A 16,072-nucleotide genomic window follows, 5' to 3' on the forward strand; every position below is an offset into this window, starting at 1 on the left:
TAAGGCATGAAATGAAAACAAATAATAGGTGTTCCCTGGACATCCGGTGAAACCGGGGGCCTCCAGTGATCTCACCGCAAGCCCGTTTCCACTCTGCTCCTGAGGATAAGGTCTCCAGCCAAACAACACGCCTTGTAAAGCAAACTAGGTACAGTTCCTGGAGTACCAGCTGTCGATGTCAGTTTCTGGCCAGCCTGGGAAGAACTCCAAAGAGCCAGTTCTTCCCCCAGGCTTTCCCCTCGGGGAGCCAGGCAACACCAACATTCTTCATACTAGAAAAGGCCCCTACATACTCATGCTCTTCCTAAGGGCACCCTCCTGCGGCCCAGGGTAGCCTGTGGTATCCTCCTCCCCTTGGCTTCAGTATACCCAGAAGTAAACCCACTGCCAACAAGTCTATTCTGACTCAGCCACTCTGTGGACAGAGTAAATCTGTCCCTGTGGAAATCTGAAGCTATAAATCTTTATGGGAGCAGAAAGACTTATCTTTCTCCCAGTGAGCGGCTGTTGGGGTCGAATTGCTGACCCTGTGGTTAAACATCCCAAGACAGCACCCGCTATGCCACCAGGGCTCCGTGGCTGTACATATACATGCCTTAAAACTTGCCGCCTGTTTCACCTGCCTATAGCCAACTGAAGGAGGCCTGATAGTGGAATGGGCTACTGTGTTGTCTTAACTGATGTTCTCCATTTTACTTATCTGGGCTCCAATACTCATTGCAAAGGCTACACAGAACTCACCGACAAAACTCATCTTTAAAGAGCGTATGAAAGAAATTAACACATTGGAATGCCAGTGAGAAATGCTCCAGGTAGTTGTTTATCAGCCCATGACACAAAGTTCTTTCAGGTCTCCAAAAAAATGCCCAAAGGGGTATACCACTCCATTGTAAGCATTAACTGCAAATTTAGCTCCATGAATTATGTGCCCAGAGGTACCCTACTCGAGTAAGTCTAAGACACTCAGCTCCACTTCTGTGGGTCAGCAAGCCCAGCTTCCCCAGTTAAGTGCCCAGAGGTTCCCCACTCTGCACAAAAGTGCTCAGCTTTACTTGCCCTGTGGGTTGGGAAGCCCATCACTATGTTCCATGCTCTGGCTCCTGGTTCTGCTGCTGTTCCCTTGATGTTTGTCTTCTTAACCCAGGAGGTTCACATAGCAGGAATCTTGGGTCTGGAGGAATTGGTTCACTCTTGGCTTTCACTGGCAATGAGATCCCGCCTCCTGCTTCCCAGGGGGCTCATTTTATATACAGTTGGTAGGCACTCCAAAAAATCAGGTTCATCATTACTCACAGGCGAATCCTATCAATATCTTCTCCTACTTTCTTCCTAAACTCATGCTCAGAAAGGTGGTTTAGTGGGAGGTGGAGACTCTGCCTAGAAGAGCTACATTAAGCAATTCACTGTAATAATCCTAGTAATGCTGGCACTAGCAACACTCCCTCACTAATTAAAACAAATATGCAGAGGAGAGTAAATAGAACATAAAAACTAAAAAGTTACAAGTGGCTGAAGTATAACAAGTAAAGACAAGGAGACATAAACTGAAAGGTGACAACTGAAATCATTAATTTGTGGGAACTACAAATAGAAATAAGAAATACAATTTGTACAAATTTGTACAAATACAAATAGGAAATAATCCTCGTATGAACATCCTCTATCCCCAAATTGAGGGATGAGAGGAAAGTGGTTACTAAGTAGGAAGCCCTGGAGAGATGAGGGTAGGAGAGATCAAAGGCATAAGTCTGACTTGAACAGTTAAAACTTTGTCAGGTGATCCCCCCTCTCTGATGCATGCTGGATCTGATCTGGTTTTCAACATTTTATGTATTTTCAGTTTTTATTTTGTTTTAGTTTGTTCATAGTAGGGTGAATCTCAGAGATGTTATGTCACTGGAGGTCACCCTCATGAAGTTATGTTATGTTTTTCTGTGGTTCAGTATTGGAAACACAGGACTGATAATCCTATAGGGAGAGCAAGTAGAATAAATTTTTGGGGGGGGTGTTTCAGGGTGGGTGCTGGAGGGGAGTGGTACAGTGGTGGTGGCTGGGTAAAAGGAAGACCGTGTCAGGGAGTCCAGGAACAAAAAGAATGTTTAGGAACTGACTGTGATAGCAATTGTACAACCTGCTTGACATGATGGAACTGTGGAATGATTGATATGTGTATTCACTCTCAATTAATAATAAAAATTTTTAAATAAACCAAAAGCTGACACCTCATTTTTAAGACAGTAAAAAGTGTAGTGGACACTGCCTGGTCATTCATTCTTCAGTCCACACTTCCTACAGTGGGTCCAGCTGTTCCTGACTGTGACAATATCTCCCTTAGCTTACACATCTTAGGAGAAGCTTAAGCTAAATTCAACCTAGAGCTGAACCAACCAGGGGGGTTTCTATTGTTTGCTGTTGAGTCACGTGTGACAACCCACTCCTTTGCTAGTAGTTCTAGTCACAGGAAATCCAAGCCTAAAACCAATCAGATAACCTCCCTATATCAAGGCCAAATGATTAGTGACAGCTGAGAAATGAATAAGAAGATCCAAGAAGAATGCACAGGAATTACGGTGTTGGTAATGGATGTCGAATACACCATGGATTTTTAGAATAAAAAGGAAATCTGCAAAAAAAAAAAAACCACAACTGGAACGGTTTTTTTAGAAGCAAGGACGACGATATTTGCACTCAAGGACTTCCGACATGTTATCGGGAGAACCAGCACTGAAGTGGGCCACCATGCTCGGTAAGGCAGAGACTCAACAAGACGGGTTAACATGCGATTGTCTATGGGCTCAAGCAGAGGGCACATTAAAAGGATGGCAGAGATCTGGGCAGTCCTGCAGGCAAAGGTTCACAGGGCTACTACGATTCGGAATTGACTCTACAGTGCCTAACAACAATTAGACTCTCCTACATTCATAAACTTTCCAGTATCTAATTGGAAGCTTGATTAAATAAGTGGAAGTTGTACACATAAGAGAAGTGAAATTTCTCGGGCCATCTTAGAATTCTGCCTATTAAGATCTGCCCTTTAGCCCCAAAGACTCATGTCCTTCCCAAATGGAAGATATATCATTCCATTCAAGCATATGCCCATAATCTCAACCTACTACAGCATGAATAAAATCCAAAGACCAAGTGAAACTCACTACCATCGAGTCAAGCCTAACTCACTCAACCCTATAGGACAGAGTAGGAACATCCCCTGTGGGTTTGAGACTAATTCTACATGGAAGTCAAAAACCTCATTTTTTCTCCCACAGAGTAGCTGGTGTTTCGAACTGCTGACCAACATTTAACCACTTCTCCATCAGAGCTCCTTGAATATCATCTATATATTTGAGGCAAGTACTATTCATAAACTCTAGCTCTATAATGAATCTTCATAGTTTTCTTAAACTAAGCATAAAAATGTTATCATTCATTTCTTCGTCTTGATTATTTTCACAAGTCTTAGTTCACTCTGCTCATCAGTGGAACTAAATTACACTTAGATTGCCCTTCGTTTCCACAGAATCTTGCATACCTGAGGAACATTGTGAGGCCCCTATACCAGTCTTTTTAGCTAGCTCTCCGTCTTTTCTTAAAGAAAATGTCATCATTAACTTGCATAATTTGATTCCAGAAAATTATCTAACACTTCCTGACCATCTTATCTTTTACAGTCACAAGACCGTCAAGACATAACGTTTTTTCCCCTTGACTATTAAGAGACTTATTTTTTAATTTTGTCCAAGTACCTACCTAAAATTCCCAAAGCAATTCATTATTTCCATATCACCAACCAATTCTGTTTGTGTATTACAACTCAGAGCAGTTGAACACCACTGCCTACCCTTTTAGACAGGCCTGGGTATCGTTCTGCACCTGTCTTCCAGTTCTGAATCACATCCCACCAAATGTTCCCGTTGCTGATGCAAGCCCACTTCTCATTAAGCTGTTTTCAAAAAAACTTATTTAGCCAACATGATGCAATTACTACAAAAATGGTAATTCTGGTGCTCTCATTTGCCCCAACATTGTGATAAAATTTATTTTTATTTATTATCTGCAGTGAATTGATTTGAAATCTTTGGAAGGACTTACAGATTTTAGCGGGGGGCAGACAGAAGGGGTGGTGGCTGGAGTTTGACCAAATGCTCTTTTAGAGCTCTCAAAGTCTGTATCTTGTTCAAGTGCAGACTGAGCAAATCTGAAGTCTGCAAAGTCAAGCTTTTAGGTAATAGTACAAGTACACTATTACTCATTAAATAAACATGTAATGGGATAACCGAATGGTTTTTTCCTACATATATCTATGCAACTGAGAAAATCTGATGTGAAGGCAACCTGAGTGGTACAGTGGACTACTAACTACAAGGCCAGCAGTTCAAAGTCACCAGCCAGAGGCTTTGCAAGGCAAAGAGGAAACTTTATATTCCCATAAAGATTTACAGCCTTAGAAACTCACAGGAGCAGTTCTCCTCGGTCCTACAGACTTGCTATGAGTTGAAATCAACTCCATGACAGTGAGTGAAGGCAGCATCCAGTTGCTTACCGCTGCCAGATCCTGTGGTGTGGACTATACCAGTTTTCTTGTGGTCTTTTTCATCAGCAGACTTTAGACTTTATTTCTCTATTGACAATTAAATGTTGAATGTATTCATGCTTATTTAATGAAACCAGTGTAAATCAGAGTGTTAGAAGAAAAGAACAACAACTTTAAGAATATATTAATTTCAGTACTAAGAGGCAGCTACTCAGGTGTTGAACATATTTCTGTGGAAAAGAGATTAATTGAAATTTCACTACAGGGAATTTTTCAGGACTATTAAGCAAACAACTATCTGGAAATAATTCAAACACTTAAAAATATACAACACTTAAAAATATTAGCCATTTATATTGCTGCTGGTAATAAAATGGAGAACAAAAAATATGGAGTCTCATCTGAAAAGACAAGTAACCACAGCAATTACAGTAAGGAATATAGATAGATAGATAGATAGATAGATAGATAGATAGATAGATAGATAGATAGATATAGATAGATATAGATATAGATTTGTAGGAAAGAACACTGTACTCTGGAGAAAACAGGCATAAAACTTGGATGTAGAAAGTCAGGAGAACTTGGGAGAGAAGCAACAGGGAAATGTTAACAATGCGCAGGAGTGAGCCAGGGAAAGAGAACCAGAGTGCCCTAAGCAGGGGGAGCAGTTCGCACAACTAGGTTGGTGTAAAGAAATGAACACTACAACTATATGTTCTCTGGACACCAGTGAAACCAGGGCCTCCAGTGATCTCACCGCAAGCCCCTTTCCACTCTGCTCCTGAGGATAAGGTCTCCAGCCAAACAGCACGCCTTGTAAAGCAAACCAGGTACAATTCCTAGAGTACCAGCTAGAGAGGAGACTAGTCTCTCACCAGCCTGGGAAGAACTTCAGCAAGCCAACTCTCCCCTCACCCCACGCTAGGGGAAGCAGGCAGCACCCACACTCTTGGTGTGACAAAGCCTCCTCCCACAACCCATGCATGTTCAAGCTCTTCGTAAGAGCACCTCCTGCGGCCAAGGGTGGCCAGTGGCAGCCTCCTTGCCATGGGTATAAGTGTGCATGCGTTATACATTGCTGTCCATTGTGTCTGCCCACTACCAAGTGAAGTAGTCCTGATGGTGTAGTGGGTTACCCTGGGTCGCTAAAGACAAGGTCAATAGTCTGATCTCACCAGCCACTCCAAATAATTACACAATAATAGTTCGCTCTTTATTGTTTATGAAACACATTTTTACAACATCTATAGAGAATGATATAGACACAGAAACAAGCTAGCACAAATGGTGAAAGTTGAGGCCCCAAGGAGATCATTAAAGCATCGAGGGGGCCTAGACAAGGATTCCCCTCCCCTAAGTGGAGACTGGCCCACAGGGGGGTGCCCCGAATTCAGACTTTAAATGATGAGAAAATAAATGTATGTCCACTAAACCACGCATATGTGTTATTTTCTAGGTATTCCAAAGCAAAGACAAATCTCTGAATGGTGAAAATATTTTATTTTACAGAAAGTTATGAAAGAAGATTCTCTAGTCAGGTGATCTCTGAGCAAATACCTTAATAAGCTAAAAAGAAATTGGGTAGATATGTGGACAGTGGGCATAGTAGGCAGAAAGGCAAAGAACTGTAAAAATTCACATACCCAATGGGTTTACTTTGTTTGCGAGACAGCAAGGAAGCCATCATGATTGGGAAAAATACTGGCAAGAGAAGCGATTAGGTCAGATAGTAAGGTAGTGCCTGAGATGCAGAAGGGAGCAGGGGCAGGTCGGGCCTTTTAGGCAACTATAAAGATGCTGTGTTTTACAAAATTGAAGTGGAACACTTAAAGATCAATTGCTATCCCAGGCAGTACTGAGCTAAACGGGACTGGTATTGGCCATTCTGAATCAGACCAATGTGTGGTACGCCAGGCCAGGAAGGCCACAACGAAGAGGGAGAGTATCCCAGTCACAGTCAAAAGGGCAGTTTCAGATTTCCCCCAGCATACAACCCTGTCCCCAGAGGGTAATAACCATCTGGCTATGAGAAAGATGAGATGTTATACATATTATTCAAATGTATTCACCAACCACTAATGCCAGATATGAAAACAAAATGAAGATTTTTTTTATCAACTTCTTCAATCCGAAGATGGTTGAACATACAATGAAGATGAATGTCGAATCATGAACAAGTGGAGCATGAGACAAGAAAACAAAGGAGTAACTCTAGTCGAAAGGTATGGTTTTGGAAAAGAAACAATGCCAGAGACTGCATGACAGAATTTCTGAGACCAATGACGAATTCATTAGAAGTAACTTTTCCCAACTACATAAACTCAGATCATACACTGCCGGCCTCACCAGATGAACTATGCCGAAAAGAAGCTCAACATACTCGGTCAGAACAAGGTCAGAGGTCAACGGGGTCACAGATTCTCCACTGCTCATATGCAAATCCAAATGGAAGTTAAGGAAAAATAAAATAATCCCACAAAAACCAGACCTCACCCGGATTGAGAGACCAGACCACCCCAAGAACAGATTCGATACACTGAATACTTATGGTCAATGATCAGGTAAGTCATGGGACATCACACATGAGAAATAGGGGCGGGGGGGGTATCATTAAAAAGACAAGAAAGAAAGAAAAGACCAAAGTGGGTATCAGAAGAGCCTCTGAAACAATTTCTTCTATGGAGAGGAGCTAAAGCAAATGGAATAAATAATGAAAGAGAACTGGACAGAAAATTTCAAAAGGCAGCTCAAGAAGGCATATTTCGTATTTCTACTGAAATATGAAAGGCCCTGGAGTTAAGAAAGCCAAAATGGAAGCATTTCTCGAATGGAAAGAACTGGAAGAAACATACATGTCTCAAGTTGAAATGCTAAAGGACTTGATGAGGTAAATAACAAATGACACAGGAAGTAGCAAATGAAGAAGGAAGGAAGACACACTCAGTGCACCAACTGGAAAAGGCTGACTTCAACCATGTATGGAGGGAGCACATTATCAAGGACCCATGATACTGCAGGAAGAAGTCCAAGTTGCACTGAGAGCACTGGCAAAAAATGAGGCTCTCGGGATGAGTGGAGTACCAAGTGAAAAGTTACAACACCTGGATCAAACACTCGAAGCACTCTCTGCCAAAACAACTGAAACCCAGCTGACTGGAACGGATCCATACAGTGCCCTGTCCAAAGAGGGTTGATCCAACAGAATACACACATCACCAAGCAACATCATCAATGGCAAATCCAGGCAAAATTTTATTACGATAATGTGCAACTGCTTGGAACAATACATCAACAGGGAACTACTAGAAACTCAAAATGGATTCAGAAGAGGATGTGGAACAAGAGCTATCTTGTTTTGGGGGGTTTTTTATCTGATGGATCTTGGCTGAAAGCTGAGCATGCCAGAAAGATGTTTACTTGTGTTTTATTGACTCTGCATTCAATTTCATTAATCATGACAAACTATGGATAACATTTCCAAGAATAGGAATCCTAGTACACCCAATTGTGCTCATGGGGCATCTGTACATAGAACAAAAGGTATGTGACCTAAGCCATCATATAAAACCAAACCAAACTCACTGCCATCCAAACATCAATTAACTCCAACTGCCCCTGTGAGTTTCCGAGACTGTAACTATGTAAAGGCGTAGAAAGCCCCATCTTCTCCCAAGGAGCAGCTGGTGGTTTTGAACTGCTGAGCTTGCAGTTAGCAGCCCAAAGCGTAACCATTACGAATTAGGGCTCCTCAGTCATAGAATAAGGGGGTTTCCAAAGCTCGTGGAAAGATTCCATGATCCCTTAATTCCACTTTTCCACAAGCAGTCTGAAGTGCCCTCATAGTATCTTCAGTTGCCGCATATGCATGTGAGAACTGGACAGTGAATAGGGAAGCCTAGGGAAAAACGGATGCTTTTGAATTCTGGTGTTAGGAATAGATACTGAAGATATCAGCGACTTCCAGTAAAATGAACAAATCCCTTTTGCAAGCATAGCCAGAACATTCCTTACAAACAAGGATGGGGGGACTGTCACATGTGCTTTGGGCATGTTATCAGGAGGGCCCAGTTCCTGGAGAAAGACATCATGCTTGGTAGAGAGTCAGCAAAAAAGAGGAAGAACCCCCAGCAGGAAGGAATGTCACAGTGGCTGAAACCAGGGGTGGGGTCCTTCTGCTCTCCACAGGGTTTCAGAATGCCAGAACCCACTAGATGGAACTTAACAAGTACGGCTGCAGTCTAATTAGATTGGCCTCAGGAATGAACAGGAAAATGGGGATCTAAAAGGACAGACACATGGGCCAATAGCTAAAAGCACAGCATGCAGTGAAGAGTTTTTGTCTGTTGAGATGAGAGGGAAAAAACACACTTTCAGAGTGAAGTCATAACTGCGGGGAGATATAATTCTACATTAAGGGCTCAGATTTCTGCACAGTAAGGCATTTAAATTTTATTTCGGTAAAATTTTTAGCAAATTTACAAAATGCCTCTGAGCAAAGGTATTTACGGAAAAACATTTGGATAAGGAAGGACACACTGCAGGGTAGAAAAGTTTAGACACCTCCCTCTCCAGAGACCAATACAGTGAAGATAATTATCCTCCAGCCTGCCCCAGAGGAGATTCACTGACAACATATAAGGTTTCTCCTTGCCGAAGAGGAGAACGCGCAGGTTAAGGCCTCAGCTCATCGACATAAGATGAGAACCTCCTTTTGGGGGGTTCCTCTTCTACAATGCGCCCCCCTATGGAAGTGCAGCTAACAGTTGGCCTTCACCAAATTGCCCAGTGGGAATCTGGATTCTGGGAACCAATGCAACATGTTGTTCTGGCTACAGCTTTTGCTTTGAGTAATAACTAGTCTTTGTCTCTAAGCCAGAGTTCCTGGTTTTCTGTGTACATATGTTAAAAATTGTGGTAGAGTAGCATGTGAGCTTATAAGCAGGGTAAACTCAATCTTTAGTAGCTTGACTTAATAAAACAAACTAAGCATGACAAGTCAAACAATTGAGAATTGACTAAATTACAATAAATACACACACTTATGTAGAACTATGCTTACAAAATAATATTTCCAAATAAACCCGTGGAAGGGAGAGATGCCGAAAAGGTAAAAAAAAATGCTAAGAAAATGGGACATCCCATCGCTAAAGGGTCACAAGGAAAGATGAGTCAACCAGAGAACAGTATAACACCGATGAAACACACAATATTCCTCTGGTTCCTTGATGTTTCCTCACCCCCAACTATCATGACCCCAGTCCTGCCTATCACTGCCAGCTAGACAGGAGCATGTAAACAGGTAACAGATAAGAGCTCACGACACACGGAATCCAGGTCAGGTAAACCCTACATGTACACAAATGAAGAGCAGGGACACCAATAGGGTAGAGAGAAAGTGGAGAGAGGGGAATCAAAGGGGGAACCAACAGCACTTACTGACATACCTACACACACACACACGCGCGCGCGCACACACACACACACACACCGGGTGGAAGAACAACAAAAACTGTGGGGGAAGGGAGACAGCGGTGGGTGTAAGGTATGAAAATCAAAATAATTAATAATTTATCAAGAACACTCCATGGAGCAGACCATGAGAAACACTGCTCATCTCATTCATCACAGCAGCGGAGAGAAGAAAGCAGGACTAAGCATGTTTTTAGTTTTAGAATTCAACAGGAAATGGCATAGTCAACAAAGATTTATGGAGAAGTAGGAAGTCATGAGACTTCCAGCACCAAGAGATAGACTCTATTTCCTAATAAGAGCATCCTGTGTGAGGATGGGGAAAGAAAATGATCAAATTCATTACTACGGTATGGACCATCTCTGCAGCTATAATAGGAACGTAATTAACACACAGCACTTCATGTGATTTCTATGAGGTAGTAGCTCCACTTTACAGTTTAAAGATTCTCAAGCTGACTTGGATTACTGCCCCCTTAAAAAAAAATTCTCTGTGTGCCCCTGGCAATTAAAAACGTTTGTACTATATAGTCCATAATCCAGGATGATGTGTAGCTGCCTGCTTTTGCAACCTTAATTCAAACCTGAAAATCTGCAACCAGAATCCTTTCTCTTAACTAGTCTCCATTACCAACACAGGAAAAGCAGAAGCAGCACCACACTGAAAACTAAGGAGAGGGCGCAGGCAGCATCGTACAGGATTACAGGTCAGCAGCGTGTGGGAGTCAGGAGGGGAAGGCAGTAAGAAAGAAGCCTGAAGTCTTGGACCACAAAGGGTCGTAGCTAGCTAGCTAGCATCTAAAGCAGGGGTTCTCAACCTACCTAATTCCGTGACTCTTTAACATAGTTCCTCATGTTGTGCTGACGCCCCAAACATAAAATTATTTTCGTTGCTACTTCATAACTCTAATTTTGCTACAGCTATGAATCGGGGTAACCCCTGAGAAAGGGTCATTTGACCCCCAAGGGGTCACGACTCATGTTAAAAACTGCTGATCTAAAGAGTTCAGTTTACATGTAATACTATTAGGGATTGTAAACATAAGCCTACTGAGATTTACATATTTTTAAGATGTATATGATATGTACATGAATTGTGTAAGGTAAATCTCTTGCATATAGAATTTGCTTTAAAAAAATGCTGAGAAAATTCACCTAAGGAGTGTGGCTATCCACTGGTATGAAATGTAGCCATCCTCTAGAATTCGCACTCCTGCCAGCAACAGAGCCATACAAACGCAGAAGATGGCCAACTGCATTTTGGCAAAGTGGCAAAGGCAATTCAACAGAGAAAGGGCAGTCTTCTTAACAAATGCTGCTGAAACAGCTGGACAGTTAGAGGGAGCACACAGGCACCCCCAAATCTAGGACCTGGCAAATTCACAAAATTTGACCTTTCACAAAAATCCACAGAAAATAGGTTATGTACCTAAATATACAATGCAAAATTATCACATTTCCGGAAGACAGCATAGGAGGCAATGGTAGGTTTGATAGTAACATTTTAGACTCAACATTAAAAGCACAACCCATGTAAGCTGGGCTTCATTAAAATTAGTATCTGCTGTAGAAAAAAAATCTTCTAAGTCAATGGAATGACAACCCACACCCTGGGAGAGAATATTTGCAAAATAAATATTTTAGACGGGACTTATATGTAAAATATAAAAAGAACTCAACAATAAGGAAATAAGTCCAACATCAATAAGGACACACAAAAATCTGGATGGATACCTTATTGATAAATATACACAGATGAAAGGCAAGCATGTAAGAAGCAGCTTGACATCCTATGTCATTAGGAAATTGAATACACTACACACCCTTTGCTGTCACTCTTGTTAGGTGCCTTTCAACAGTCTCCACCTGCAGGGGTCCCACACAGAACAGCAGGACCCGCTGCCCAGTCCCGTGCCATCTTCCAGTTGTTATGCTTGAGCTCATCCTTGCAGCCCCTGTGTCACTCTTATCATGACCTCAAGCATGGTGCACTGCTCCAGGCCCTACGCCCTCCAGACTGCATGACCGAAGTACATGAGAAAAAGACTTCCCGGCCCTGCCTCTGAGGAGCATTCTGACTTTACTTTCGCCTGAACAGATTTGTTTGTTCTTCTGGTACACCATGGTATATTTAATATTTTTCATAAATACAGTAATTCAAACATGTTAATTATCTTTCTCTTCTGTCTTCCTTACTCATTGTCCTGCTTTCACATACAGCAGAGGTGACAAGAGATACCAGGAATTAGGTCAGGAGCGCTTTAGTTCCGAAAGCAACATTCTTACTCTTTACATTTTTAAAGAGGTCTTAGCAGTAGATTTGTCTTGGACAATGTGCTACGTTTGGTTTCTTTGCCGTTGCTTCCATGAGCATTGATCACAGACTCAAGGAAACTGAAATCCTTGACAATGGCGATCGTTGCTCCATTTACTGCTTTGCTGTTTGTTGATCCAGCTGTGAGGATTTTTTCTTTTTTTAGGGATTTTTTAAAATCATTTTATTAGGGACTCATACAACTATTATCACAATCCATACATACATCAATTGTGTAAAGTAAATTGTGTAAAGATACATACATCATTTGTACATTCATCGCCCTCATCATTCTCAAAAACATCCGCTCTCCACCCAAGCTCCTGGCATCAGCTCCTCATTTTTCCCCTCCCTCCTCACTCCCCTCTCCCTTATGAGCCCTTGATAATTTACAAATTATTATTATGTCATATCTTGCACTGTCCGATGTCTCCCATGAGATTTTGTTTTCTTTACAAACTCATTTGAAATGTTAAAAACAACAGCGAACTAGCACCACCAAATGCTGGAAAAAAATATGGAATTACAGGAATTCCTAATCACTGATGGTGGGAATGCAAAAAGGTACAAGCACTTTGGACAACAGCTGAACAGCTTATTATAAAGATATACATAGTCTTATATGATATAGCAACCATTCCTCCAGGTATTTACCCAACTGTGTTGAAAACTTTTTTTTTGTAGAAAACCTGCACATGAATATTTACAGCATATAAGCAATCCCAAAGAGCCCAAAACTGAAACAAGCAAGATGCCCTTCATAAGGTGAATGGATAAACAAACTATAATACATCCATATAATACACAATGTCAGCAAGATCTGTGACAACATCCAATATTTCTAGATTCATACTTTGTACATTCCATGGTCTAATCACTATTGTATGTTTGCAGCTGTTTTCTAGTCTTGCCCCATCAGCAAATGGAAATCACAAAAGCTTTGCTTCGTCCACATCATTACGGTTGACTACATTGTAGAGGTAGTTCTGCCACAGTTGTACTTGAATGCATTCCAACCTGAGGGACTCACCTTTCAAAACATGTTTCACTGCTATCCACTGACACTAGTCAATCTTTTTCAGAAGTAGATCCGCAAGTTCTTCCTTCCTCCTATGCCCTAGTTTGAAAGCTACATTGAACTCAGTCCACCAGGGTGACATTGCCGGTATTTGAAATACTGGTAGCGTAACATCACAGCAACACAAAAGCCACCAAAGACAAGAAACTAACAGACCAGTGGTGGAACATTTACATATTAGTGAGAAAAAGAAACAATAAGGAAAACAGACAGAATTCAAGAAAAGTTTATAAAAAGAAGTAAAAATACCTTATAGATACAGAAAAGATGTTCATGACCCTGGAAGAGTAGCAAATTAAAACGATATGGTATCCTATTTTTAAGGCCATCAAACATTAAGTAGAAGGTGAGAAATAGCATTCTCAAACAGTACCAATGGATGGCACTTATTTGGAAAGCAAATACAAAAACAAAACCTTGAAGTCTAAAATACCAATACTTTTGACCCAGCGGATCCAAAACTACAATCTACTCCTCACTTATAACGAGTTACCTGACACTTCTCCTTAACGGCAATACTAAAAACATCCATCTAGCCATTATTCACAAGAACAATATACAAATATGTCTGGCAGTAACAAGTGTTAGGTCTGATGGTTTTAAAGATGGGGTGATGATGCTCAATGCTTTGGCAGTGATGTAAGGAGATAATAACACTATGTTTCTCATCTTCCACTTTCTCAAGTTCTGTAATTGTACTTCTCTGTGATTACAAAGACACACATATATCATAACGGTGTCAGATGGCATCAAGTCACTCCTAACTCATAATGATCCTGTGCCCCATGGAGCAAAACAGTGCCTGGTCCTATGCCTTCATCAACATCTCTGCCTTGTTTGAACCCATTGTTGCAGCTGCCAAGTCGATCCACTTCATTGACGGTCTTCTGCCTTTTCTCTGACTCTTCCTGATCACACGTCTAAAGTATGTGCTCAGCACAGAACTTTACACCGAAACAAACTGAGAACAAACTGGAAATGCCATACATTTCCATCGATGAGGCACGACTGAATAAACCATCACTTCAGAACAACAGACTACCACTGTCATTGTGAAAATGACAGCAGAACACTGAAATATCCCGATATGGCACAGTCTGGAAAATACACTGATAAACAAGAACATGTTCCTAAAAGAATATGCAATGCCCTCCTTATTGTGCAAAAAAAAAAGCAAGAGAGAGCTATATATAGAGGTTTCTGCTTATACACAGGCTACAAGTATTTTTAGAAGAACAAACAACAAATTTGCGTGGTTTCCTTGGGGGAGGAAGACAAGTATAGAAAGGAATAAAAATTGCTTTTCACTGTGTGGCCTTTTTAAAATTTTTCACATTGCACATAAATAAAAGAATAAAATTCAAACAGTAAATTCTGAAATGAAATAGCAAACATCCTTTCTTACCTTTCTCTGCAGAATTTAAGTGAATGTAGTATGGCGGGTCTCTTTTGACGTAGATTCCATAAGTGTAAAGTATCATCAGCCAAGGCACTCACAAGAGCTCCCTGAAAAATAGATGACAACGCATTTCATATACAATACATTCTTCACACATTATGCCGCTACTAACTAGCTACCAAAAACCTCTTCCCTAAATCTCAAAACCTTCTGCCACATATTCAGTTCCAATACACATTGGCCTCACCAAAATTCTAAGCAGATGTATACATATACTTTAAGTACCTCAGTAATTTAAATATTATAATCCAAAAGGTAGATATTGTGATTGAAATCTCTATAACATCAGACTGTAAATCACTTAGTCATTGTTGTGCATACTTCATGGCCAATACATTGTGACATAATGGCTGTTTTACCAGACTCAAGACAAATCCATATGACAGTGCTTACTGTGACTAGAATCTGCTAGACTGAGATGGAAAATAAAGATATCATGGAATGCACGGTGGCTTCATTGTCCAAAGGATTAAAAATTCTGACTAGTCTAGAAATTTAAACAACTAATACAATGAAATACTATTAGGTTCAAAGAAGAAAATTCTGGCAGGCAGCAGAGGAAAATCAGGAAGGCAGACCAGACTTACTCCAGACTGAGCAAAACAGAATGTCTAATCTGTGGGGCTCTGAAGGTATATTATAAAAGCCTCCAGAGATGATTCTACTGTGTGAACAAGACTAAGAATTTACTAAGAGACGGTATATCACTATTTTTCAACAAAGGAATCAGTTAAGATTAATTGGCAACTGAGAGAAGAATGACATGAAGAATTAATATGAAGTTCATTCAATGTTTGTAATTCCAAACATTTAGATTACTGTAGGAAATCTTACAGTATCCCTCTTTTTAAGAAGTCACCTCACAAAGAAAAAAGAAAATGTCAACTATCCGGCAAGATTCAAATAGTTCTAAAGACAAGAATTATATTAAATAACTTCTCAATTGCCTTCTAACTTCAAAATAATCCCATGAGAACTAGCTTTTGTGTAACTCATATTGCTACAATTTAACTGCTTGAAAGTCAACTCTCTCTTTCACTAGTGGAATCTTCTGATCTCTATCATTTTGAAGTAAAGAAATTCAAAAGATTCAGGGCAGCAACAGCACACACTGTCCATTCTTATTTCTATCAGTTTCAGAGTGTGTCACCTTCCTTTGCACGATATTTCCCCATGCTCAAATCTCAAGGTTAAAGCCTCAAGTAGCAGTAACTGTTG

At 40.8% G+C, this 16,072-nt stretch overlaps 1 protein-coding gene across 3 annotated transcripts in view; it reads right to left on the reverse strand.

Annotated features, from left to right (window-relative positions):
* The window catches only part of STXBP5 (syntaxin binding protein 5), a 181,957-nt gene that overhangs the window by 135,133 nt on the left and 30,752 nt on the right, over positions 1 to 16,072 (reverse strand). For all 3 annotated transcript variants that reach the window (XM_075554419.1, XM_075554420.1, XM_075554421.1), the window contains exon 4: positions 14,801 to 14,901. In XM_075554419.1, coding sequence (XP_075410534.1) covers positions 14,801 to 14,901 — 101 coding nt within the window. The remainder of the gene's footprint in view (positions 1 to 14,800; positions 14,902 to 16,072) is intronic.

The sequence above is a fragment of the Tenrec ecaudatus genome, chromosome 7 (assembly GCF_050624435.1).
Source record: "Tenrec ecaudatus isolate mTenEca1 chromosome 7, mTenEca1.hap1, whole genome shotgun sequence".
NCBI classification, from domain to species: domain Eukaryota; kingdom Metazoa; phylum Chordata; class Mammalia; order Afrosoricida; family Tenrecidae; genus Tenrec; species Tenrec ecaudatus.